The sequence below is a fragment of the Phocoena sinus genome, chromosome 13 (genome assembly GCF_008692025.1).
Source record: "Phocoena sinus isolate mPhoSin1 chromosome 13, mPhoSin1.pri, whole genome shotgun sequence".
Taxonomy (NCBI): domain Eukaryota; kingdom Metazoa; phylum Chordata; class Mammalia; order Artiodactyla; family Phocoenidae; genus Phocoena; species Phocoena sinus.
The window spans coordinates 62590288-62615362 of NC_045775.1; the positions used below are offsets into that span (position 1 = coordinate 62590288).

The 25075-nt window shown below is 56.8% G+C and overlaps 1 protein-coding gene across 6 annotated transcripts in view; it reads right to left on the reverse strand.

Annotated features, from left to right (window-relative positions):
- Positions 1 to 1657: 1657 nt before the first annotated feature.
- Positions 1658 to 25075, reverse strand: part of SFXN5 (sideroflexin 5) — a 117186-nt gene continuing 93768 nt past the window's right edge. For 2 of the 6 annotated variants that reach the window (XM_032652426.1, XM_032652425.1), the window contains 2 exons: positions 20967 to 21084; positions 1658 to 4784 (listed from right to left, as the gene is read on the reverse strand). In XM_032652426.1, the coding sequence (XP_032508317.1) occupies positions 4707 to 4784; positions 20967 to 21084 (196 nt within the window). In that variant the 3' untranslated portion in view covers positions 1658 to 4706. The remainder of the gene's footprint in view (positions 4785 to 20966; positions 21085 to 25075) is intronic. The other 4 variants (XR_004352736.1, XR_004352734.1, XR_004352735.1 and 1 more) reach the window with 4 other exon arrangements.

A 25075-nucleotide genomic window follows, 5' to 3' on the forward strand; every position in this document is an offset into this window, starting at 1 on the left:
TTCTCTCTACCCTTCTGAAAGGCCCAGGGGACTAGGGTGAGGTAGGTCTCCAGATTCTTGCTCTGGCTGAGGAGGTGTCCGTGTCGGAAAGGGGCCAAGCTCCGACCTGGACAGGCTGCCGGCACCTACCTCGGAATGGGACACGGAGAACAAACACTTTTGGGCCACTGCCTGAGAGAGACACCTGGTACTGCAGGGAAGCATGTGGGGTTAGGCCTTTCAGGGAATGGCTGAGACTTTCCTGTTTGGGGGGCTAACCAATGGCAGTGGAATGGGTGAGATAGCAGGGGCAGCAGCAGTTCTGGAGGACAGGGGAAGCCGGCTCCCCAGGGCCTTGGGAAAGGGTCACTCATCACTGCCCTCATCCGCTAGCATTTTGACTCTCCTTCTAACCATGGCCTGGGTGGGAGGAGGGAGGCCCTAGGGGCCAGCGGATGGGGATGGGGCCGGGGGAAGCCACATTCCTGGAGTGTTAATGATCTCCGGGCTAGGCAGAAGCTGAGCCCCCAAACTAGCTAAAAACAACAAACAGCTCCCAGGAGGGATTTGTGTCTTTTCTGAGAGTCAAGGATTTCCATCCAGATGGGGGCTGTGGCCAGTGAGGCTCCTAGCAAAGAAATTCCCCTGAGACCAGAAGCCCCCTGACCTAAAAGTATCACTTTGAGAACAGACCCCTCCCCCATCCCTTTCCCTCCTCCCACCCTCCTAGGGAGGTCCAGCGCCCAGGTAAAGGGAGGCAGCAGCCCCCCGACACCTGGGAGGTGTGGGAGAAGCGTCTCTTCCATCCTTACACCAGTCCAGCGAGTGATGCTGTTCTTTACGTTTTGTAGCTAAGGACATCAAGGCTCTGCTGGAGATGTTCCATAAACATCTGACTGAATGAATGGGTGAATAGAGGAGGCGACTGGCTAGAGGTCACAGTCGGGCTGGGGCCAAACTGGGGCTGGAACCCGGGTCTGCCCTACCCCAGCCATGAACCCCACCTCCGCTACATTATCCTCCTGGTAGAGGAGGCCATCCGCTTCTCCCTGCGGGCTTGGAAGATGCTTGGAGGTCCCAGAGAAGAAGCCAGGTCTCACTCCCTCAGGAACTCTGGGAGCTGCCTGGAGTTGGAGGAGGCAAAGCTGTCAGGAGGTGGCTGAGGCCTGGCCCTGAGGGACTGTGGAGGAGTTAGGAAGGGGCAGAGTTCCCAGGGATGGTGCCATGCACCACTGCCAATATCAGGTACCTTTCCACTGGGCTCAAACCTCTTCTCCCTATGAAGTCCCTCCGGGCCCCCAGGCAGTCCAGAATGCCCCTCCCATGCCTCCCCCCAGTCCCCTGGATATCAGTAGCCAAGAATCTACCAAAATCCCTCTTCTACTCAGTTCCTTGCAGTGGGGCCCTTAGTGAGCCCTCCTCTCAGCCACCACTCTGTAAAGGGTCTTTCTGCAGAGTTTCAGCTCACCCGCTTTGTCCCGCTTCCTGCCCTCACATGCCCCTCCGTCCTTTTGTCTCTTTCCCTTTGGGCCTCCTAGCAGGCTTGACCCCTCCTGGAGCCTGGGCCTGCACCTTCCTCAGGGGCCTTCTCACAAAATCCTCAGTCAGCACTTGGCTTGTTCCCACTGTTTCCCAACCCCTACCTCTCCCACCCACAATTCACAAAGCCAAGCCCTGATGCTTTAAATCCATCATTTATTGCCCACAGCTCATCAGTATTACATAAATCACAGAGATTGAGAAATTTTCTGAGAAGGTTAAAAAGACACTGCAAAGTCCCCTGGGAGTGGCCAAGGCGTGTGTGCTGGTGTCTCACTCACACTGGCCCAGGGCTAGAAAACCACCTTGCTTCCGTCCACTGCCCTTGTCCTCTCAGGACGTCACCCTGCTCCCAGGCTAGAGGCCCAGGACAGGAGACCAGCTGGCTCACAGTCTGGAATTGGAAAAGGGGTCTGTTGGTTATCTTGACGTCTTGGGCTTTTAGTTCCTGTGCTCTAAGATCGCTCTCTGGAATAGGAGAAGGGCATCCCCAAGCCTGAGGGAATGTTTGAAGTGACCAGAGGAGGGTCCACAGGGCTAGAGAGAGAGCCAGCTGCAGGTGTGCCCTGTCTTCTGGCACAGCTGGGCCAGGCCCAGCCCTCAGTGGATCCTGGCTCAGCCTTCCCACCACCCCTAGTTATGAACCAATCTGCCCACGAGGCCTCCCTTCCTCTGTCCTCAGCAGAGTAGAGGATGGATGTTGGCCAAAAGCTCCCCTCATGGTATTTTTTGCAGCCAGACCAGGCCTTAGCAGCATGGTCGCCTGACCCTCTGTCACAATTACCCTGAGCTACAAGGATTCTTTGCCACCCACCCCTCCCACTCCCCAGGAGAAACCCCCTTAGCTCATGTGAAATTGCATTGGGAGCATGACCGGAAAGCATCTAGGAGACAAAGTAAGTAGGTTATGAGATGCCGAGGCCACAGGGCTCCCAAGGCTTGGGCAGGGGCAACCAGCACAGAGGCAGAGTTGGAAAGACCCCATCTCTGCCAGGCCCCTGGACGGGGTGGGAGTAGAGCTGGGGTGAGCAGTTTTGGTCCCAAGGTATAAAGTGCAAAAGAACAAGACCCTATGAGAGGTGGGGCAAGGTGAGTTTGAAGTGAGCTTTTCAAAAGAGGACCCAGACATGCCCAGCCCCCAGTCACTGGCACATTCACATTATGGCAGGATTAGCTGAAAACGACCTGCCCCTCCAACACTCTGGTACCCCCTCTGCTCTTGTGTCCTCCATGCCTGTCTCTGCCGTCTCCTTTTCCTGATGGGCAGTGGGTGGGCTGCTCCTTAGGAGAGTGGGGAGCCCTCAGGGAAGCATCCTGCAGATCCAGCTGGGGGGCACCAGGGCCTGCCTGGGTGGTGAGGGCAGCAGGGGCTTCTGAGGAGTGCATGGTATCAATGCACCTCACAACTACCCTGCCCTAAAGATGGCAAGAGCCACCCATGGCCACGCCCTTGCCGTCCTGCAATAGCCTTTTCCTGCAAGTGCATGTGTTCATCTCCAGCCAGGTCTCTCCCCAGATGAAGTCGCCAGGGAAGCAGAGGCCCTTTGGCTGCATATCAAGGGCTCCATTCAAGTTGGGGTCAGGTGAGGGATACATGGAGGCCCAGGCTTCCTCTTTGTTTGGGCCTTTCAGATGGGGGTCAGGGGGCCTTATCTTGTTCACCCCCACCTCAGGCCCTGCTTCCTCTGCAAAGCTCCTGTAGCACTCTCCCCTCTCCTGGCCTGCAAATGAGAGCCAGCAGCAACGGGCCTCGGAGGCCCATGCAGGGTGAGAGGCAGCGGCATGAGCGTGTGGGCCTACACTCAGGCCCAGGCATGCACGCTGCCTCTTCCCTCAGACCTGTAAAGTGTTTGCCAAAGGTCAAGTGCTCCAGGAATGTGTGTTCACATACAGAAGGGCGAGGTCCAGGTTCTGAGGCCAACAGCTGGCCATTGCCAAGGGAGCCTGCCCCATTCCCAGTCCAGGGTCCACGCTGGGGATATGCCTGGGATGCCCAGGATCTGAGCAGGACAGGCAAAGACAAAGTCTAGCTGGAAGAGCAGGTGGGAACCCCTCAATCCAGTCCTCTGGTTCCGGACAGGGAGTGGAGACTCAGCGAAGGTAGTGGACACGTCCAAGGTCACACAGCCCATCAGTGCCAGAGCTGGGGACTGCTGTTCCTGGGTTGATGCTCTCAGGTAGATGCCTAGAGATCTGGGCTTTGCACTCTCAGGCACGAGACCCTCTTGCTCAGGAAATGGTGGGCTGGGGCAGGTGGCCCGGTGGCTGGAAAGGACAGCAGTCAGCCTGGCTCCAGCCCTACCCTCAGTCCCGACGCCCAGCTTCCAGCCTGTGCCTGGAAGGAAGATCTTCCCGCAGAGGGCAGAGGGCAGGCCACGGTTCCCGCCAAGCATAATTCTTTCTTAGGACTTCCTGCCTGGAGCTGGGGTCATCTCCGGGTCTCAAATGGATCAGGGCTCCGTGGAGGGTGACACCAGCCTCAGTGTGTCACTGGGCTTCATGCAGAGAAACTGGTTCTGTAGGTGTGGCATGAAGGCTGGTCACACTCAGAGCCAGCTGCCCAAGGAATCTTCTAGAGGCCTCCAGTGCCCCTTGGCTTCCTGGGCCACCTCCTGAGGAACTCAGTCACAGCTGGTTCATCCTGTGAAGTGTAGACTGGCTCCCCTCCCCTCCCTAGTCCAGCCCAGCACAGCCCAGCACAGCCCAGGGAGCTATCGGGCCTGGCCACAGTAATACCTTAAATCTACCAGCCAGGCCACCAAGGCCACCAGGCCTACTCCGCCCACCACCTGTTGCATCCGGGCAGCTGCAACCAAAGCTTGATTCTGATAAAAAAGAAAAAGAAAAAAGAAACCAAAGTATAAAAGGATCATAATCCTACCCCGTGGGCACTCTACAATTTTTCAGCTTCACACATAATTGTGCTAAGTAGAGTTCTGACAACCCCACATAAGGCCCAGAAATGCACTTGATTATTTTTCATAGTAAATGTGTCAGAATTCCTGTCCCTTACGTTAAAGTGTGAATAGATTAGTCTCCCTACCGCTGTGGGGGGAGGGCTCCCGCAGGTAGCCCAGGACTGGGGGGTCAGCTGGCCTCTCCCTGCAGGTGCAGCCCACGGGACTCCTTCTCTGCCCCCAACTCCCGGCCTGGACAACGCTCCGTCCCCCAGGCCAGCCAGCCACCGCTCACAGCCCCTTGTTGTACACCACTGTCCGGCTGCTCGTGGCCCGGGCAATCTCAGGCTCTAACTGGGTCGTTTCGATCTGAGAAGAGAGTGAGAACAGAGAGAGGAAAGGTGAGGGGGATGGGAGGGAAGGGGTGAGTGGGGAGCTGGGAGTAGCAGTTAGGACCACCTGGTGCCCACACTTCTCCCCTCTGCCCCCGGCACCCCAGCCAGGGCCCACGTGTGCTGCCTAATGATACATCTTCCTTCTTTACTGCTCTTCGGCCCAGGGGCTCACGATACCCCTTCCAGCCCAGGTCATGCCTCTTACTCTGCCAGCACGTCCATGTTGGGGAACGTCCTACCCTCTGAGCTCTCTGTCTCCCTCATCTCCTAGGACCTTGTCCCCGATGCCGCATAGACCACTCCCGGGACACACCCTGGGCCTGGTCACCCCCAGGGCTGCTCCATCCAGACTCCTTAAATCCAAACCCCGCCCTCTTGGACCCCACCATCCCCTGTCCTTCCAGCACCCCACTCACTCTCCCTATCCATTTTCGGACCACCAAGACCCCAGCCCCAGACTCCCTACGGCTCAGTCTTCACAACCTCCCTCTCCAACCTGGACGCGAAGGGCCAACCACTTCAGCCTCTCCGAGCTGCAAGGCCCTTCTGGCCTGACTGGCAGAAGCTCTGCTTTGGAGGAACCCAATTATGCATCTACCTTCTCTCCACTTAAACCTGACCACCTAGCAGAGACCACTCAACATTCACTGCCCCTGACTTTGGCTGGACCCTCACAGTGGCCAGACAATCCCCAGCCCTGGGCCACATGGCCGGTCAACTCCCTCTCCCATTCTCCGCAGAGGCCACCTTAAACCTCCTCTGCTGTCCTCAGCCATCCCCACCCTCAGCTCCGCACTCATCTTCCTACTTCGGAGTGAAAACAGAAGGTATCAGAAGACACCCCTCAGCTTCTTGTCAAACCTACGACCTACCTGTGTCCACACTCTGCCCTGGACCTGCCCTCCAGCTGCCCCGCTGCGGCTGTCCCTCCCTCCGAAGACCCCATTCTGGAGACCACCGCTGGACTGCCCTCCCTCCTTCCCACCTTTTCAGCCCACTGCCTCCTGCTCTTCAGCAGAGAACCTCCCATCCCATAAAACCTCCCCTTAACCCCATGTTATGCTCCAGCTACCACCGGGTCTCTCTCCCCTCCAATGGCCACATTTTTACAAGGCGTCGTCCACACTGGCCAGCACCATCTCCTCACCTCCCACTGACTCTCCAACCCACAGCAAATCTGGCCTCTGCCCCTACCACGGTCCACAACAATCTTCCTCTCCAAGGTTACTGCCAGCTCCCTTTGTGTGACACCCACTGGACACTTCTCAGGGCCTCAGGCTTCCTCTTCCCTGCACATAGCCCCACAGGTACTTAAACTCAACCCATCCAGAGCAGAACAGGATTCCTCATCTCCTCCCCCCACCCGGCCCCCTGCTAACCACACCGCCACCCAATGGTGCTCTGGCCAGAGACCCTGGGGCCTCCTGACCTCCACTCTCCTTTCCTCCCCTCAGGTGTCACCCACTCCAGTCCCTCCCCCATCACAGCCATCGGGAGCCTTCGCAGCTGCAAGTCTGGCCATGCCTCTCTTTGTTATGAAATGGCTCATTGGCCCCACTGCCCTCAGGGACCCAGTGGGATCCCTGGATCCCTCAAGATCCAGCCCCTGCCTCCCCCTCACCACCCAGTCCCTTGGACTGGAGACACGGCACACCCACTTATCACCGTGCCTCAGATACACTGGGTTATTCCCACCCCGAGTCTTCGCCGGAGCTGCCCTCTGCCACTTCCTCTCCTCCCCAACCCCAATTCCCTCAGCTTTAGACATCTTCCCTCATCCAGGCTGGGTACGGCCACCTCTCCAGCCCCACTCTCCCCTGCACTTTGTATAGCCGTTGTAGCATGTGGTTCAAGGCTGCCCGATCACTCATCTCCCGCTTCTCCATGTTAGATCACGAGCTCTATGAGGCAGCAAGTGTGTGATCTTGTTCATCCTGCATCCTCAAGGCCCAGTGCCGGGAGACAGTAGGTGTTCATAAGTGTTGAATCAATGAGCGGAGAGAAGAGAGGCAGAGGGTACTGGGAGGTTGGGGTCCCCCTGGAGGCTCCACAGCCACCCAGATGTTGATCTGCAGCTCCAGGGACTGATCTGGTGGGGACACCTGAGCCCCCAAACCTGAGGGAGCCGGGAGGGAGGCGCTCCCTCTGTGGGGGGCCCCAGCCTGACACCTGCCCTGGACCGAGTCAAGGGAGCACCGGGCCTTTGAAACTCAGCTCGCTGAGCTTGGTCCCAGGTACCTGCTATACATCAAGACGTGGCAACTCTGGGTAGTAGGGGGGAGGTGCCATAGACTGGACGGGCTTTTAGAGAACTCAGTCATGTCTGAGACCAGACAAGAGGGGATTCAGTGTGGGCTACAGCTGGTGGGCCCGGTGAAGTTCCTGGAGAAGGGGCACCCTCTTCCTGTAGTCCCTGGTACTCCAATACCCAGGCCACTTGAGAGGGCCAAAGAGACAAGAGCGAGGCTCAGGGACCAGGCCTCTTCCCCACCCCCTCTCCTCAAACCACCTCCTCCCTCCACACCCCTGCCGGCCTCCGAGTCCCCTCCACCCCACCGGCTCTCCTCGTCCCCATGCTGCCACTGACACAATGCACAGCGCCCACGCTTAAAAATCTAAATGCTTTTGAAAATGTTTAACCTAGTTAGACAAATTAGCAAAAATTTGTGCAAAACAATTTAGGTATTTAAAATATTCAATGTTTTTAAAAAACTGGAAAACTGTTCTTAGCTTTCAGCTGCAAAAACCAACAAAATATAACATCCCAGCAATCTTACCATGAGGTGTAACATAACCCTTCGGGAAAGCTGTTAAACAGCTACTGAGGCATCCTGGGAAATAGCACTTCATTTATTCAAATGCACATATGTCAGGCTTTTGCACCATATGTCATTCCAAGCTATTTACAGTAATAATTAAATCTTAATCAACGTTTAACCTCTGTAAAATGTTTGAAGAATCCTAATCACCCTTCAGACTGCACTAATGAAGGAGAAATATATAAACATAAAAGGAAAATGATGCATAGATATCACGCTGGAAAGAACAGTAATTGCAAAATTGTATTTCTTTTAAATATAATCAGTAAATGATGTAAAGTAAGCCAAGGAGTATTTTAAGTTAAGACATCTTGGATGTCAGAGGTGTGAGCAGCTAATTTTGTTCTGCTACCCATAACAGATGTAGCATATTTTATTTTAGTGCCATTATTAGCAACTTCCCATGCCGGCTTTCACTGAAGCACTGAGGCCCGCATTAAAATCGGAGAGGCTGCTCACCACCACAGTGGAGGACCACGGGCCAGGGCCACGGCCTACTCGGCCCGTTCCCTGGAGAGCACTGGCCCTGGTGGAGACCAAGGCGTCCCCCTCCCAGCGGGGCTGTTGCAGACCCAGGCTCCCAACTGTGCTGAGGGCAGCAGGTAGGAGGGAAGCAGGGTGGGGAGACGCAGGCAATGGGAAGGCTGCGGGGGAGGGCAGTGGACGAGGCCCTCCACTCAGGAGCAGGCGTTTAGGGACAGAGCTGGCATCTAAGCCTTTTCCTCTCATTTCAATTCCATCGGCCCTCAAGTCAGCAGATGTTTATAGCTGCCAACTCCATACACCAGGGCTGGGCACACAGAGATGGACCAGAGCCGCCCGTGCCCTTGAGAAGCTTCAAGTCTAGGGAAGGAGTCAGAAAGGCAAGCAGATGGATCCCAGAGAGACAAACCAAGTGCCATGGAAACTGGGAGGGGGTGGGGGTTACCATGCATTGATGAAAGAACAAGGAAGGAAGACTTCTCAGAGGAGGGAGGCCAGAAAGAAACAGAAGGTTTTGATAAGAGAGGGCAGGAAAAGCCTGCTGGAGAAGAGAAAAGCATAAGCTGGCCAGCATGGCATGTTTGGTGTGGGCAATGCTGGGCAGGCTGGGAGTGTGGCAGGAAATGGAGGTGGGGCTGGGGCAGGCAGGTCCCCGTAGGCCACGTGAAGGTGTCAGCATTTTACTTGAGGGCAATGGGGAGCCACGGAAGGATTCTGAGCAGGGGCGGTCCAAGATCCCTGTCTTGCTGGTGGTGGTGAGCATGGAGGATGGGCTGGAGAGGTGAGTGAGGGGGCAGCTGAGGGAATCAGAGAGAGGTGGCAGGTCCTGCCCTCTGATGCTGCCAGTGGGGGCTGACAGGAGGGTGTGCTGGGTGGGGATCCTTTCTAAGACGAAATCCACAGGAGTTGATGACCAATTCTATGTGGGGGTGAGAGGGAGGTGTCGAGGATGACTGTGCGTTGGATGATTCCTAATTCTAGCTCAGGAGCCTGGGTGGCTGGTGACGCCATTCTCAGAGGCAGGGGAATACGGGGGGGGGTGGGTCAGGGTGGGAGGGTGGTAGGCCTGGGTCCCCCAGGTTGAGAAGCCAGTGAGGCAGACAGGTCTTGGGGGAGGAGCTCTGGGCAGGGGCCTGGGCAGAAGAGTGAGCCCTGGATACGTGAGCACAGCCAGAGCCCTGGAGTGGAGGAGTTGCCCAGAAGAGCAGATGGCAGGGGAGGGCGCCAGGCCTGGGAGACAGGCACATTTGAGGGGCGGGTATAGGGAACAAGCCCATGATGGCGGCCTTGGGGGACCAGCCCAAGGGGCGGTGGCAGTGACGGAGGGCACCACAGACAACAGGCAGCATGGCAACACCAGGCAAACAGAGTTTCCATGTGGCCCCGGTGAGGGCTGAGAGGCTTTGGTCTTTGGTCTTGGCAGAGGGATTTTGGTGGGATTTGGTGACCCCCTAGAGTCCAGATTTCCTAACCCTCACTCAGCCTCTCACTTCCATCCTGGGCCAATTCAACTGGTCATTCCTTAAGACCTCTCTAGTTCTCTGACCATAGCTGGGGGTTGAGCCAATGGCTCACCGTCTCGAGGGCTCATGGATGTCGGGACCACTGAGGGTCCTCACCACTGGGCTCAGCGGAGGAAGCTGGGGCAGGGACCCCCATGCTGCCTACCCCATGAAGATCACCCCTCTGAGGTGTGGGGGGCCTGAGTCCCCTCCACAGAAATCACATCCAGGGCTGTGCTGGTAAATGAATGAGATTCAAGTACTGAGTGAGGGCAACTAACCAGCTTCAGGGTCCCAGAGTTAGGGACAGGGTGTGTGTTCCCTTGGGGTCCCCCTGCTATTTGAGGTAAGGGAAGAAGCAGAAGCCGGCTCCATGTTCTGTGTCAGCAGCAGAACAAATGGTGTGGTGTCCGCAGTGGCTCAGAGGTGGGTTGTGGACAGAGGGAGGTCCCAAGGCCCAGTGAGAGGAGTGGATGCAGCAAGGAGGTCAGCCCAGAAAAGACTAGAGCCCCAGGGTAGTAGGCCAAGGGCAGGGGCTTGACCACAGATAAGCTCTGAGGGGCCTCCTCTGGGGAGAAGGTGACAAGGAGAAGGAAGGCTGTGCAAGGAGTGGCCACAAGGAGAAGGGGTGACCCAGTCCAGGCAGCCAGTGGGGGGCCGGCAGGAACCTGTGGGTCCCTCCGTTCATCTGGTGAACTCCTCCCCAGGTGCCTGATGGTCAGTCAGCAGGGGCCCTCGAGGGAAGGCGGGGTCTGGTATGGGGGCCAGAGCCCTGGCTGAAGTGGTCAATCAGCACTGGTTGATGGTACCCTCCAGCCCCAGAACTGGGGGTGCCCAGAAGACGTGGGCCTGTTGGAAACGGCTCGCTTTGCCATGAGGTGAGCAGTATTGCCCTGCTAGCACTCCCTGACTCCCAGGCAGAACCTGCACCCTGGCTCCCAGACAGCTTCACCCGGATGCCCTTCCCTCTCAGACCCTAACCCTAACCCCAACCCTATCAGAGCCCCAAACCCCAGCCTCCAGACACAGCTCAGAGCCTGCTGCCCCTTGTAGCAGATAGCCCCAGATTTCCGGTTGCATCTAAGGTCAGAGGCAGCAAACACAAAGCACGAGCCTCTCTGGAGCACCCCCAGGCCCAGCTGGCCCCAGAGCCCCCTAGAGCAGCCTGAAGGGCTTCCTTTGTGGCGCTGGAAGGGTTAACCCTGAGCTATTTGCCTCTGTCTCCTGGCTCATCCTGGGTGGGGGGCCAGAGTCAGGAATGCATTTGGGATCACCTCTGCCTCTGCAGCCTCAGAGCACACACACACCTGCAGCCAGCAGCCAGCAGATAGTTTACATATTTGAACCTGGAGCTAAGGTGCCGAGACATAAACAGGAAACTGGATCCCCGGCCTGTGCCCCACTTTCAGGGGCTTTTACCTACTACAAAGAAGTTCCTCCTACTTGCCTTTCTTCTGGTGGCTTTTCTGCCTCCTTTTCAAAGGCATTGGGCTGGGGGGTGGGGTGTTCAGCGTGACCCTGTGACATGGCTCAAAGCGGCCTCCTGCTCCTGGCCAGGGGTCTGGGCCTCTGAGGGTCTGCAGGTGGTGGCGACATTGACACAGGTCCAAAGCCCAGGCCGGCACCTGGCTGACCCTGTGTGCCTGAGGCCTCTGCCAGGTCCGGAACCAACTTGCCTACTGGGCAGCCACATACCACCCTCTGTCACCAGGGCTAGGCGGGCCTCAGGTCCTGCTCAGATACACACGTCCAGGCCTGAGTGTTATCCTGAGTGTCCTTGGAGGACAGGAGTGTTAGGCCGGAGCTGGGGAGCAGCTGAGGCCTGAGCCTAGATCGGTGGGTCAGGCCTCGGGTGCTGGCTCTGGGCTCCCACTGCCTTCCCAGTGAATGTCAGGCTCCTTGGCTGGACACTCAAGGTCTTCTGCGACCTTCTCCAGCTTCCTCACCCACTGGCTGCTCTCATGCCCAGTACGTTGTACGTGTAGGCTTTGAGGCCTAATCCTCCAGGAAGCTTCCCCTGATCTTCTCAGACCAAATCCATTGCTGCTTCCTCCGGTGCCCCCGGCCGATTACACCCCCAGAGGCAGGCCAGCTGTGAATACAGGGCCCCCCCCCGCCACCCCACCCCAGCGTGAGCCACTCAGGGTAGCTCAAGTCACCCTGTGCCATGTGCATAGTCGGCCCTCGGTAAAAGTGGAATCAAACTGAACTGCACTCCCCAAGTTCAGGGATCCTTATCTTATACTTTTCCATCCCCCCGTGCGATGCGCACCCACAGAACGCTCAGACCACCCCCTCCCCCCATTTTGGAGCTTTGCACTGTTCCTGGGTGCCCTCTGGTGGACCAAACTCAGAATCGTTCTCTGTCCTCCACCTTCTCAAGATCTCAGTTTCCCCACATGTGAGGTGGAAAGATTTTTCTACTCCTGGGGCTGGGATGTGGATATTACCAAGAAATGGATGAGAAGGCCCTTTGGAGGCTTAGAAAACCTGCTAAAGGAAGGCAGGACCCCGTGGCTATCCCACCGCCAGGCCGGATCTTGCTCGCCTGTGTCTCCTTGTGGCGCGCAGGGCCGAGCGCTCGCTGTGGGCCAGGCACGTTCTAAATGCTTCACACATACTGATGCGTTTAATCCTCCCAGCAGAAGCTTTGCACAACCAAGCCTCCTCCCTCCCTGTCCTCTATTCAGCTAGGTGTTTTAGAAGGTCCTAGAAAGAACTGGGGAGGGATGGGCTGAGAGGTGGCCCTGCTGAGGCCTGTCACCGGGGCATGTGTGCACATGTTCGTGCACGTGCTCATGTGTGGGCCTGCGTGCACGCGCAGGTTTGGGGTGGGGGTGTGTGGAACATGCAACGTGACAGGTGGCGTTGGCGTTCCTGGGCTCCAAGCGGCTTTGCCATTCCCATCCGTCCCTCCTGGGGGGTCCTGTGGGCAAACTCCAAGAAAGCAGCGGGCAGGGAGGCGGCAGATTTCTGATGGCAAAAATAGCCCGCTTCAGAGTTCAATAGGGACTGATTAAAGCAGTAAAGGAGAAAAGCCCCAAACAAGCATCTCCAAGCAAAGTAGGAGAAGGATTTGAGATTGGAGGGGAGGAGGCACGTGCTCTGGGAGATGGTGAATCTCTGTGGACTCAAGAGGGACACACTACCCCCTAGACATTGCTTCTGGCCTCATATCAGCCCTGGAAGAGTGGGAGATGCAGGAAGCAATGAAGTCAAGGTGAGCCCAGGTGAGCCACACTCTGTATTAGGTGTTAATAAATCGTGCCAGTTCTCAGCCTTAGGGACACCCTATGAGTCAAGGGATGGAGAAAGGACTGTTGTCCTGGGGAGGGAGATGGGACGCAGGAAACGCATGCGACCAGAGTCTACATGTGTGGGGAGAGATAGATCCTAGGGGGGCTCATCAGGGAGGACTTCCTGGAGGAGGGACCTCTTCTAGAACAGCTTGAATGTGGACCTGAGCTCATTCCCAACTCTTCCCTGTTCTTGGTCGGGAGTTCAAATGCTTTCTCAGAGAAATGGAGGCAAGCTGAGGGAGACATTTGCTTCTGCTAAGTCACAGCTCCCGGCCAAGCTGGTTCATCAAAACTACCATTTTCTTCAGGGCTGGTGATGGGGAGAGAGATGGTGGAGGTTCTGGTACCCACTGGGGGTACCCACATTCTTTCCCCATACAGGGACGATGTGCCTCTTTGTTTCGTAACTATGGAAGCTGGAAGGGGGAGCTGGAAGAGGTAGTGGGGGGAGCCGGGGCATGGCTGAGCTGGACCTTCAGGTACCTCATCTACAGCATGCGTGTGACCTCTAAGAGCCAACCTCTGGGGCCAGGGTGACTAGTGTGAGGACAGAAGGAGGGCCTAGGTTTCTGGTTCTTTGGACCCTCCGGGGCTGAGGTGAGGAGGGGCTGGGCTGAGGGGGAGGGGGTTGGGGGGTCAGCAGGGCTGACAGGGGAGGCTCTGAGCAGCAAGCCCTGGGGGGCTCAGATGCTGCCTTTTCTTCCAGTCAAGGTGTCTGGCAGAAGCTGGAGAGGCAGAGGGAGGGTGGGGAGGGGGTCCTCTGCTGAGGTGTCAGGGAAGGCCAAAGGGCAGGGGCCAGCAAACCAACAGCCAACAATAGACAACTGCAGGGCAACAACCCTCGCTGCCAGTGAACCTGACTCCTTGGCTTCACGTGGACCCCGCAAAACTGGTGCTGGGGGGAGATACACACACACACACACACACACTCGAGGAGCCCCCAGCCCTATGGCAGCAGCCCGGCCCCACCTTGCCTGTGCCCCAACCTCAGCCCCTGTTGCTGCTGGGAGGACAGAGGAGCTGAATGAGGGAGGGTCCAGGGGCTAGAAGGCATGTTCCGAGGAAGGTTCTGCCCATTCGGCATTCAGCACCATTCATAAGCCACACCTGGCCCGAGAGGGTGGCACAGCCACGCTGCCGGAGAGGCATCCAAGGGTCTGCAGCTGACTTAAGGCCACACAGCCCGCCATCGGCTCTCCCTGCTCTAGTACCAGGGGCCGGTCTCATGGTTTCACTTCCAGAATCCTCATGGGCGGAACCAGGAGAAAGCTTACATACAACACCTTATCTTATGGCAGGGGAAACTGAGGTCCTTAGGGCGAAGACCAAGGTCATACAGAGAGTTGAGGCTGGGGGGTGCCAGCCAGATGGGAGGAGGGCAGACCTGGGGCATGTGTGGCGGCCCCCGGCCTGAGCCCCACCTAGGGACAGGGCGGAGCCCCCAGGGGCTCCCGTACCCACAGCCTCACTCATCCACAGAAAAGCCCCAACTTTTCCTGTGGGCACATTTCAACCTCACCAAATCAGCTAATTATTGACAGTTGGTGAAGAGGAGATTTCACTTTTTCCTCCTGTTAAACTGCTCCTAATTAGTTCCCTGTCACCATGGCTGGCTCGCCCGCCCGCCGTCGGTAATCCCGCTGCACAGTGTCTCATTAACCTTTTGCTCCTCTCCTGCCGCCTGCCAACAAGATGAAGACAAAAACAGATTGTCGAACAATGGCACCGGCTTGTATGTGCAGCCCAGTTCCCCAGCCTCCCCCCCTCCCAGAGCTCCCAGGGGGAATCGCGAGGGAAAGAGAGGGAAACGGGGTGGGGGAGAGCCCAGAGGAATCGAAGGAGAGAGGCACAAAGAGAGAGAGAAACAGGCAGGGCCATGGGCAGGGTACTTGGCCAAGGTACTGCTTCTTGAACCTTAACGAGGTTCATTAAATGGGATTGGAAGCGCTCCCAGGTGGGGAACACCGGCTGTCAGAACTGGAGGGACATTCACCATCCCCAGGTCCAGCCTCTTGTGGCAGCCAAGCCCATGGGCCCAGAGACTGGACCTTGGACATCTCCCTCGAGGAAGCTGAGACACCAGCATACGTATGTGTGTGTGTGTGTGTGTGTGTGTGTGTGTGTGTGTGCGCGCGCGCGCATGCATGTGTATGTCTGAGGGAGGACAGAGATGACCACATTGGCCTGGGGCCCAGAGCCCCAATCTCCAGAGAGGGCAGGGCCAGAAAGGTCACCACAAATCAGGCCCCACATGCCTCTGCAACCCGCCTGACCCAGCACAGCCCTGGGCAAGCTCCAACACAGCCCTCTCCTTTCCATCATAGCTGCACCATCACCTGACATTCCTTGGTTATTTGGCTTCTGTCTGCACCCCCAGAACAGAGGCTCCCTGAGAGCAGGGGGCTATGACATGGCCCTCCAAGTTACAAGAAAAAGGGGAAATCACCCCAGTATCTGGGTGCAGATGGGCCCATCCATGCTGGGCTGAGCTGGCCTTGGCCAATGCCCTACAGCCTTAATCTGAAGGTCACAGTGTCCACCGGGGCAGACCCCACACTCCCGGCAACAGGACCGGGGCTCAGAAGGGAGGCCAGACCTTGCTCCCCTGTCCTCACACCCAAGTTCCTAAGGAGGCTCCCTACCCAAACTGCTGGCCCATAGACCCCCTACCCCCGCCTCCTGCCTCAGCTCTGGGTTAGAGAACAAAGGCACAAACACCTGCTTCAGAAGGTCCCTGTGAACCTGAACATGGATTCGCCATGAAGGAGGAGGGCTGGGTGAGGGCACTGGAATGTTCCTACTGATAAATTAGCAAGGAGCCATCTGGGGCTCAGACTTGGGCCTTTTCATTTTATAGTGAGATGGGGGTGGGCTGAGGAGGGATATGGAATCCTTTTGTGGGTACAGAGCTTATTCCATCATTACCAACTTTGGACCTTGGGCAAGGTCCTTAACCTTGATGTGCCTCAGTTTTCTCATTTGTAAACGTGGAATAATACTGGTACGAACCTCACAGGACTGTCATGTTCTGGGTCCACATTTTACCACCACAGTCAACCAGGCCCTTGTACTTACTAGACCCCAGGACCTCTTGGAGGCCATGCCTTTCTACCCTGGGCTGTGTGATTGCTTCCCCATCACTGCCTTTTCTCCAGGCCCCCAACCCCCCATCTCACAGAACACCAATGAGTGAAATTATTTTTGCTGTTCTCCAATGGCTTCCCATCCCTGAGTTCATTTCTCTGAACAAAGAGAGAAACCTGACTGCCGTTTTGCCTCCTAGACTGCCTCGCCCAGCCACACCCCCCGATTGTTGTCAACTCCTGGTGCCCTTGGCAGCAGCTCACTTGCAGGGAGCCCCCTCCTCCTCGAAATGCCCTTGTCCTCAGCGTCCATGAAACTGCTCATCGGGGTTCTTCCCTGCCTGCTCCTGCCCTCTTTTAACAGCTTTTCTTCCTTCTACAGAGACCTCAACCCTTCCAGGACTTCAGTCCCCGCCATGCATCAAAGGTTCCCTGTTCCCCAGCCAAAATCTCGCCCCAGAGCCTGAGACACACACATCTAACTGTCTAGGCAACACCCTTTGATAAACAGTAATACCTTGGACTTGAGGGGCATTAGGAAGATTTAATACAAGGCATGCAGAGTTCCCGGCATACTACCTGGCCTAGTAGATGTTTGGCAAACGGTAGGTATTATTATTATTTGCAATTTTAATTTTAAAATTAGCACCATTTTAATAGGCAGAAATACTAATTTGAAAAGCATGGACAAAACTCTCTCCCAGGGGGACTTCCCTGGCGGGCCAGTGGTTAAGACTTCGCCTTCCATTGCAGGGGGTGCGGGTTCGATCCCTGGTCGGGGAGCCAAGATCCTATATGCAACACGGCCAAAAAAACCAAAACATAAAACAGAAGCAATATTGTAACAAATCAAATAAAGACTTGAAAAAATGGTCCACATCAAAAAAAAAAAAAACTTAAAAAACACCCCCAAAACTTTCTCCCAGGGATTGAAGAGAGGATTGAAGTTCTTTCTGCAACCTCTGGGGTTAGTGGGTTGGAAACCCCACACCAGTCACTGCAGGCCAGCCATTCTAGGAACCAGTTCCTAAATTCCATCTCCAAGTCACCTAATTAATTAATTAGCGTTCCAGTGATTACTCCTGTTGACAACCTTGGTGGCTCTTGGCAAGGTTGGGTCAGCCCAAGCAGGTCCAGACTTACTGTGGCAAATCACGTTGGCTTCTGGGATGTGAGACATGATCCCCACATGGCAGAAGCAGCACCTCGTTAGAGAGAATTAATTGGGAGGAAGAATGGGGGAACGAGGTCCTCTCAGCCAAACACCCCATTATGCACAGGCCCGCCTGCACCCTGTTGGGGTTGATGCAGGTGAGGAGGGGGTTCTGAAGATCACGTCCCTACCTTCCTTTCCCAGAGAACAGACTTATTACAAAATGACTATATTCTTTCCCACTAGAGGAGGCTTGGGTTGCAATGAGAAGGATTTTGGTTAGACACCCAGAAGAACTAACTTCCATGCCTATTTGTGGCAGACATGGGGGAAGGGAGGAGCCTGGACGTTGACTCACTTAGGCCAGGGCTGCTCACTTAGAACACCTCTCTGCAGCCAGAGCTGGAGGCCCGAGTGGGGGGACTGTGGCCATTTCTCCATTATTTGCCCCAAAGGAACACCCACCCTTAGACCCACAGCACTCCTAGACTCTTCCCCACCACAGGGAGGCCCCAGCTTCCTCCTCTCTACACTGTCTCAGGGTAGGTGAAGAGAAAAGAGTGAGAAGAGAAAATCCTACAGAACAAGCAGATGCAACATCTCCTGGGAGCTCTGGACTGGGAGTGAGCCTCTGGGGTGTCCTTCCATATTTGCACATGGCTTCTGTGACTTTGGGCCGGGCCCTTGGCTGCTCTGGGTCTCCATTTGCCCCAGCAGAGCCAGGAGGGTGGTAAACTGGATGACCTTGAAAATCCTTCCAGTGGGACAGGCTCATGGAGTTTCTCTGCCCTGGCTCCCTCTCCTGTGCAGACAGGTAGAGCTATGGGAGCTGGCTACTTGAAGCTTCTGAACACAGTGGTGCCTGCAAGCACCTGGGGCACTCTGACTCTTGCCCAGAACTGCAGACTCAGCCCAGCTGTTACAAAGAGATGCCGTCAGTGGCTTTAGGGAGTGGCGGGCCCAGGCCTTCCAGATAGGGATGCCAGGACCGCCGAGAAGTGCCCGCCCTCTCATCTTCAGAGCTTCCAGGCAACCTGGAGCCCCCAGCTCTATCTGGAGTCCCCAAGCATCAGGATATAGCTGTTCAGCTTTTAGGTTGAGGGGAAGGATGGGGAGGCGTATCCCTGCTCCACGGCAAGGCTGGGCCCTGTGGGTATGAGGATACTGCTGAGCTTCCCATCCTGTGTGCACTGGCCTGGCCCCCAACATAGGAGCCCCATCCCATTACAGTTTCCTCCTGAAGCTCTGGGGCTCAGTGGAGGCAAGTGACTTCTGTCCTCACCCTCTTCGGGCCCTGGAGGCTGGGTCACTACCTCCTACTCTAAGACCCTGGGTCTCCAGTCCTCACAGTCCCAGTGTAACACCCCAGGACCCTTATTTCCACCTTCCCCAACTCCCCTGGAGGAACCTGCACCCCTCCCGCCCTGCAGGGTCAGTCCTGCGGTCACAGATTCAGAAGCGTCCATCTGTAGCCACAGCCCCCATCTTCCCATGAGTTCTGTAACTCCAAATACCATGGTCATTCTTTGCCCTCCTTGGGTCTGCCTCTGCACCAAACCTTGCTTTTCCCACTCGGCTTGCTCATGTTTCTTCACCCCCATCCAGCTAAGATTCTGGGGTCCTTTGCTCCTCCTGAACTCCTACCAACCTCCCGAATGCCTCACCCAACCAGACGAAACTGGAGCAGGCCCCGTACCTCTGGGTAGACAGGCCCTGGCCATCCCCACAGACCTGTGTCCACCCCCAGTCGTCCCCTCCTCTGACCCCCAGCACTGCCCACCAGGCTCTCTGACTTCCTTAGTCTGCTGTCTCTCCTGTTCTCCCCTCTGAAGGTCTCCAGCCTTCTCCATGGTCCTCTGACCTTTGACCTCCCCCTTCCCACCCACCTCCTTCCTCTCTGCTCAGTCATGAGAACACAGGAGCTATCAGATCAACTTCCTTAACCTCCCCACCCCCAAACTCCACCCCCCCAACCAACATTTGCCTCCCCCTGCTACAGGATTTGGCCATGGGAGGAGACGGTAGGGGCCCAAACAGAGCTTAGAGAGAAGTGGCATTTCATGCGGGCCTGCAGGATGGGCTAGAGTTGGCCAGGTGTGTAAGAGGTGAGGGGACACATAGGCTGAGGTCACCTGGTGTGAAGGGAGGCGGCACACAGCTGAGGAAAACCAGCCTCACCATACAGCATGGGGACCGTTCAAAATCAGGAATCCGTGGTCCTGCTCTGCCCAGCTCTTCTGGTAACGTTTACCCACTGCGCTGGCTTCCAAGTTCCCGGCACCCGCTGACGTCAGGGCCCCCTACCTGGCCCACCTCATCTTCCCCACTCTCTGCCCAAGAGGCAGGCTTTCCTCAGGATTCGCCTGGTCTCCCCCACCCAGGCGAATCCTTTGAACCCCTTGTCTGCGTTCTGACTCCCCCACTTCATGGACTTTGTTCTCTGTCCTCCTCCTCCAGTGTCCTTCTCTCCTGGTGCCTTCCCTTTGCATTTACACAAGCTCCAGTCTCTCCCATTTTAAAAGAGTGAAAATAAATAAAAGCCTCTCTTGATCCCACATCTCATTCCAGCTCTGGGTCTGCTTCTCTTTGTTCCCCCGGTACCAAGACTCTAGACCAAGCGGTCAGCCTGTCAACCCATTTCCTTACCCCCCAGCTGGGCTCCACCCCTCAGGATGGGGTTTCCCTTCACAAACTGAGACACCAATGGACGCTCTTCAACCCCACGGAGCTTGACCTCTCGGGAGGGTCTGACCCTGTGGATGCCCCCCAACTCCAGTCTCACTTGGCTCTGTCCTTACCTCCCTGGCCACTTGTCCTTGGGCAGCTCCTCTCCCCAGGGCCTATTTTCTCCACACGCTCCTGGGTTGATCCCACCCACCATTCTGGCTTCCATCACTGTTTTATGCCGGGGGCTCCTACTTCTGTCCCTCCAGCCCAGGCCTCTCTCCTGGCTTCTAGACCCAAAGCCAGCTTCCACAGGGCACCTCTGTTCACAAGTTCCACAGGTTCTTCAAACCCCACGTGTGCATCCAGCTCTACATGCTGTCCTCCTGCACGCCGGCCCCTCCTCATCTCCATCTTGCCGGGTTGTTCAAACCAGAAAGCCGGGCGCACATCCTGCCGGTTCCCTGTCCTCCCACCACACGCAGTTCTTCATCAGATCCTGATGAAGCTGCCTCCTAACTCTCTCTTAAAGGATCCACTTCCCTCCATGCCCGCTGCCAGCAGCCTGGTCCAAGCCGCCATCATCTCTCGCTGGACTCCCGCCACCGCCTCCTGAAGGCTCCTTCTCCAGAGCTCCAACGCAGCCTCACCATACAGCATGGGGACCGTTCAAAATCAGGAATCCGTGGTCCTGCTCTGCCCAGCTCTTCTGGTAACGTTTACCCACTGCGCTGGCTTCCAAGTTCCCGGCACCCGCTGACGTCAGGGCCCCCTACCTGGCCCACCTCATCTTCCCCACTCTCTGCCCAAGAGGCAGGCTTTCCTCAGCTGTGTGCCGCCTCCCTTCACACCAGGTGACCTCAGCCTATGTGTCCCCTCACCTCTTACACACCTGGCCAACTCTAGCCCATCCTGCAGGCCCGCATGAAATGCCACTTCTCTCTAAGCTCTGTTTGGGCCCCTACTGTCTCCTCCCATGGCCAAACTCCTCCCATCTTAACGCTGCTCACCCTTCACTTGCTATTCCGTCACCGTCTAACCCCAGTACCTAGCTAGCACAGTGCTAAGGTGTCAGCACCGAGTAGGTATTGGTTCATAAATGACCAAACGGCAACCCTCCCTGTCCTGCCCTTGAGCCCCTCCCTCCACTGACCTCTGACATCTGGGGGAAGAGGCTGATGGCCAGCGGCAGGGCCAGGCCAAAGGCTGCCAGGCACACAAGGCTTTGCACGGGGAGGAGCAGCCGGGGACGCGCCTGCAGGAGAGCTGTCCTGTTGGGGAGAGAGAAGGGGGGCGCCCATGAGACCCGGAGACAGGGTGAGCTGGCCATTAACCACCATGCCGGTCCCACTGGGCCTGAGGGCCAGGCCCAGCCCATAGCTAAGTAGCTGTGGAGGAATTCTGTCCTTGGGACCGTCCGCCGGTGGCAGCCCTCTCCCCAGGCCCTGCCCTGAAGGACGTTGCTGCTTAAATTCTCAACCATAAATCATAAATGAGCACCTGTGGGGCACCCACCCCACTGTGCGTCCAGCCCTGTGCAAAGAAGGCCACGTGTGGGGTAGACGATAGAGGAGGCTGTCGGCCCCTGCTCCTGTGCAGGGGGTGGGGGGCCCACGTGGGGACACAGCGGAGGAAGATGGGCCTTGAAGGCAGCACATATTGCAATAGTGAAAAAACCACACACGCATTCACGCACATGCACGCACAAGCACGCATACGCACGCGCACACAGCCAGGAGAGGATGACCTCTTCTGGGTATGGGAACAGAACACACCCTGCTGACCACCTTGTCACCTTCGATCCAAGAGCCACAGTGACTTGCCCAAGGCCAAGACCAAGTCTGTGGGAGGCAGGCAGGGCTGCTCTGTAGGTTCCTCTGACTCCCTAAAAGTGCTATCACTGAGCTGCTCTGGCTCTTGCCTTAAGGATCCTTTGCCCACTGCATCACCAGTTCACAGTTGGCACCCCTCCCCACGGTGAACAAAAGAGCTGGGATTCTTGGGCAGGAGAGGGGTACGAAAGCCTCCCTCCAGGGCCCTGGGTCCCCCAGCCCCATGACAAAACGGCCTCTCCAGACAGAGTGGAGGGCATAGCAGCTGGCGAGTCCACCTTCACTGCGTTGTCCATCAGAACATTTCGCTCTGTATAATCCACCAGTCATTCTACTTGGGGAGGCCTGAGGTGGCATGTGTCAGCAAGATGGATTATTTGCCAAGGGATGTTGGGTGGGTACACACGCTGCCCTGGGTAAGCGTCAACCTCCACCGGACTGAGACTGGCTCCTGGTGTGAAGAAGCTATAACCAGGGCTCTTGCCCCTCCCCTCCTGGAGCAGCGCTGCTGTGGCCACGGGCAGGGGAGAGGCTCTTCTGGGGGCAGTGCCTCAGTGTCGGGGCAGGCAAACCCCGCACCACCTTCACCTCCTGGCACATGAATCCCAAGAGCAGCTGGCTCTAAGGCGACAGCAAAACTGGGAGCAGCAGTTCTCAAACTTTAGTATCTAGGCAGTGGTTAAAAATGCAGACTCCCCCATGAGATCCTGATTCAGTTGGTACTACACCTGGGAACCTTCCATGAGTCTAAAACAGGTGATCCCCAGACCACACTTCTGGGAAACTCTGGCCCAGGATGTTCCTACTTAGGTACCAATAACAATCCAATTACTTGTAAATTCTATGCAAGTAAAAGACCTGGACACAGTAAGTGCTCAGTGAGGTGTGTTAGTATTGCTGTTGTTACTGCCCTTGTTACCAGCAGGAAGGAGGGAGGATCCTGGTGGCTGGGTTGTCCTCCAGCCCTTCCCACTGGCCCAGACTCCAAGATCTGTCCAGTTGTTGAATTAAGCCTGAACTGAGCTATTGGGGAGGAGAATTTCCACAGGATTAAGAACAGGGGGACAAAGGTGCCCAAATCAAACTCAAGCCCTTCTGGCATCCCCTCTGCCTTGGTCCAGTGCCCCCATCTTCTCCCTCTCTTCCAGGTGAGCCTTACCCCCCTCTTCCCCACGGACTCAGCCTGAGGCCTCCTGGGCTTCCATGGGAGTCATGGAGGGCTGGGATAAGGCTGAGATGGGTCCTGAGATGTTTTCAACTCAGATTAACTTCTCCAGCAGGACCAGAAGGTGGGCACTCTTGCTCCCGTGGCAGCGACTGGGACCTCAGTCCCTGAGGGTGGCCAGAGCAGAGGGGAGGGGACAGGAGGGTGTGTGGTCCCCGGAGGCACAGCCCCCGAGGGAGGATCACGGGAGGGAGGTTCCCTCCCTGGCAGGTGAGGGGCAGGACATTGACTCATTCGGTGGGGACACTGGACAGACCCCTTCTACGTGGGGCTGCGACCTTGGTTCCTCTCTCCGGGTGGCTGGCTGAAGTCCCCACTGTGAAAGGGATACAGAAAGTCCCAGGCCTGTCCTCCCCACTCAGGAAGGAGGAAGGTTCAGACAGCAGCCAACAGGAGCCTCTGAAGTCCCAGCCCAGGCGGGAGAGTGAACACAGCAGGACAGGGGGAGGGGAGGAGGAGAGGGAAATGGCAGGGAGGAATTGGAAAGGCAGCTGGGGGAGTTAAAATATGCAGATGGAGAGATGTGCGAATGCCTGGGAGAGAGGAAAGACCCGGATCCCCGGGAATGAGGGAGGCTGGGGAGCGGCCGCAGGAGCTACCGTGGAGGGTGTGGCCTGAACCCTGACCAAGCTGAGACCCAGCCTGGGAGGGCAGAAAAGTCCAGGCCCGGGCCAGGGCCAGGGATGCAGAGCTGGGGGAGAGACCCCCCCCCACAGCTGCCTCTGAGTTGGGGGGCGGGGCTACTCTCCGGGCCCTGAGTCCAAAACCAGCTTCCTCCCCAGGACAGCGGAGCTGGAGTGGAGCCCTGGGCCTGAGGGAAGGTTCGGTGGAGAGTGAGGGGTGGGGCGTACACCCCTCAGAGAGAGGCCCTGCTCGGCAGAGTGGAGGATTCTCGGCTTCTGACGGGAGACACTTTTCCTTTCATCTCAGACACAGGGACACCTGAATACGCCGCCCACCTCTGCTATCCCAGCAGGAAAGCCAGGGTCCTCCCAGAGAGGAGAAACTGAGGCCGGGGCCAAGCCAGCCTCGCTGCCACACAACAGCTTGTCTCCCCATTGCCGTGCATTCCCTCAGCACTTGGAGCAGTTTTACTTTTGCGCTCCATTAATTTGCAAGCAGGCTGCTTTGTAAGTGTTCTTTTGTCTTTTTTCCCTGGCTGTCCTGACTCCCTCACCCAACTGGGGGCTCCCGAGGGTCGAGGGTAGGGCTGCCTCCCCCATCAGCCTCCTCAGCAGAGGCCCTTCCATTAGCACCCGGCATGGAAAGGCCGTGGGGTGCTCGGCAGGGGGGCCCCAGCCAAGAGCCAGGGGCCCGCTGGATGGTGCAAAGTGCCAAGCTCTAGTGGACAAGGTGGTGAGGGGGGCAGTGACATCATTCTCCAGGTGGGAAACTGACCAGCCCCCCAGGACTCCTGCCAGGAGTCTCAGTTGGTGCCGGACCTGCCCTGCCCCCCACCTCACAGTCTGGCAGCTCCCACCCCCCCTGCCCCATGTATATGAGGTTAATTACGTCTTTGAGGGTGCAAACTGAGCCTTGTTCGCCTTGATATTCCTGGGGGAACCCAGGCTGGACTCCTTCTCCTCCTCAGAGACCCTCCCACAAGCTTCAGGGAAGGACCAACTAAATACAAGGCTTCCAGGAGACCAATGGCTAACCCTCTTCTACCTACCCGAGGGGCTTCCTTTGACCCTGAGCTGAGCCAGATGCAGGGCACCCGCAGTCCAGGTTGATTCCAGGCTGGGACAGTCAGAACTAGAACAATCCCACCCCACCTCCCAAGCCTCCCAAAGCTAAGTTTAAGCCCCCAACCAATGGGACACTAACCGTCACTCCACTTTCTGCAAACCCAGCTCAGATGGCACCCAGAAGGCATCACAGACCACATTTTTCCCCAGCAAATTCCAGGTTCAAGATTCAGTAGCCTTGAAGACAGAAGCCCTCCCTTCTTCATTTGCCCAGTGGTGTCCTTGTGTGCACTCGCAGTCGCTGGTATTTGGGGACAGCCTCAGTTCACCAGAGAGCGGCGTATACGAGGTTCAGGGGGACCAAAGGAATCGCTTCCCATGATTTATTTTTGCAACTTCCAGAGGAGATTAATATTCTTAAGTCTCAGTGTTCAACACGCGCCATCCCTTGCTCAGGTAGCCACGCCCACTATGCACCTCCCCCACTCTTCCAGGGGACGAAGAAATCATCCCCTCA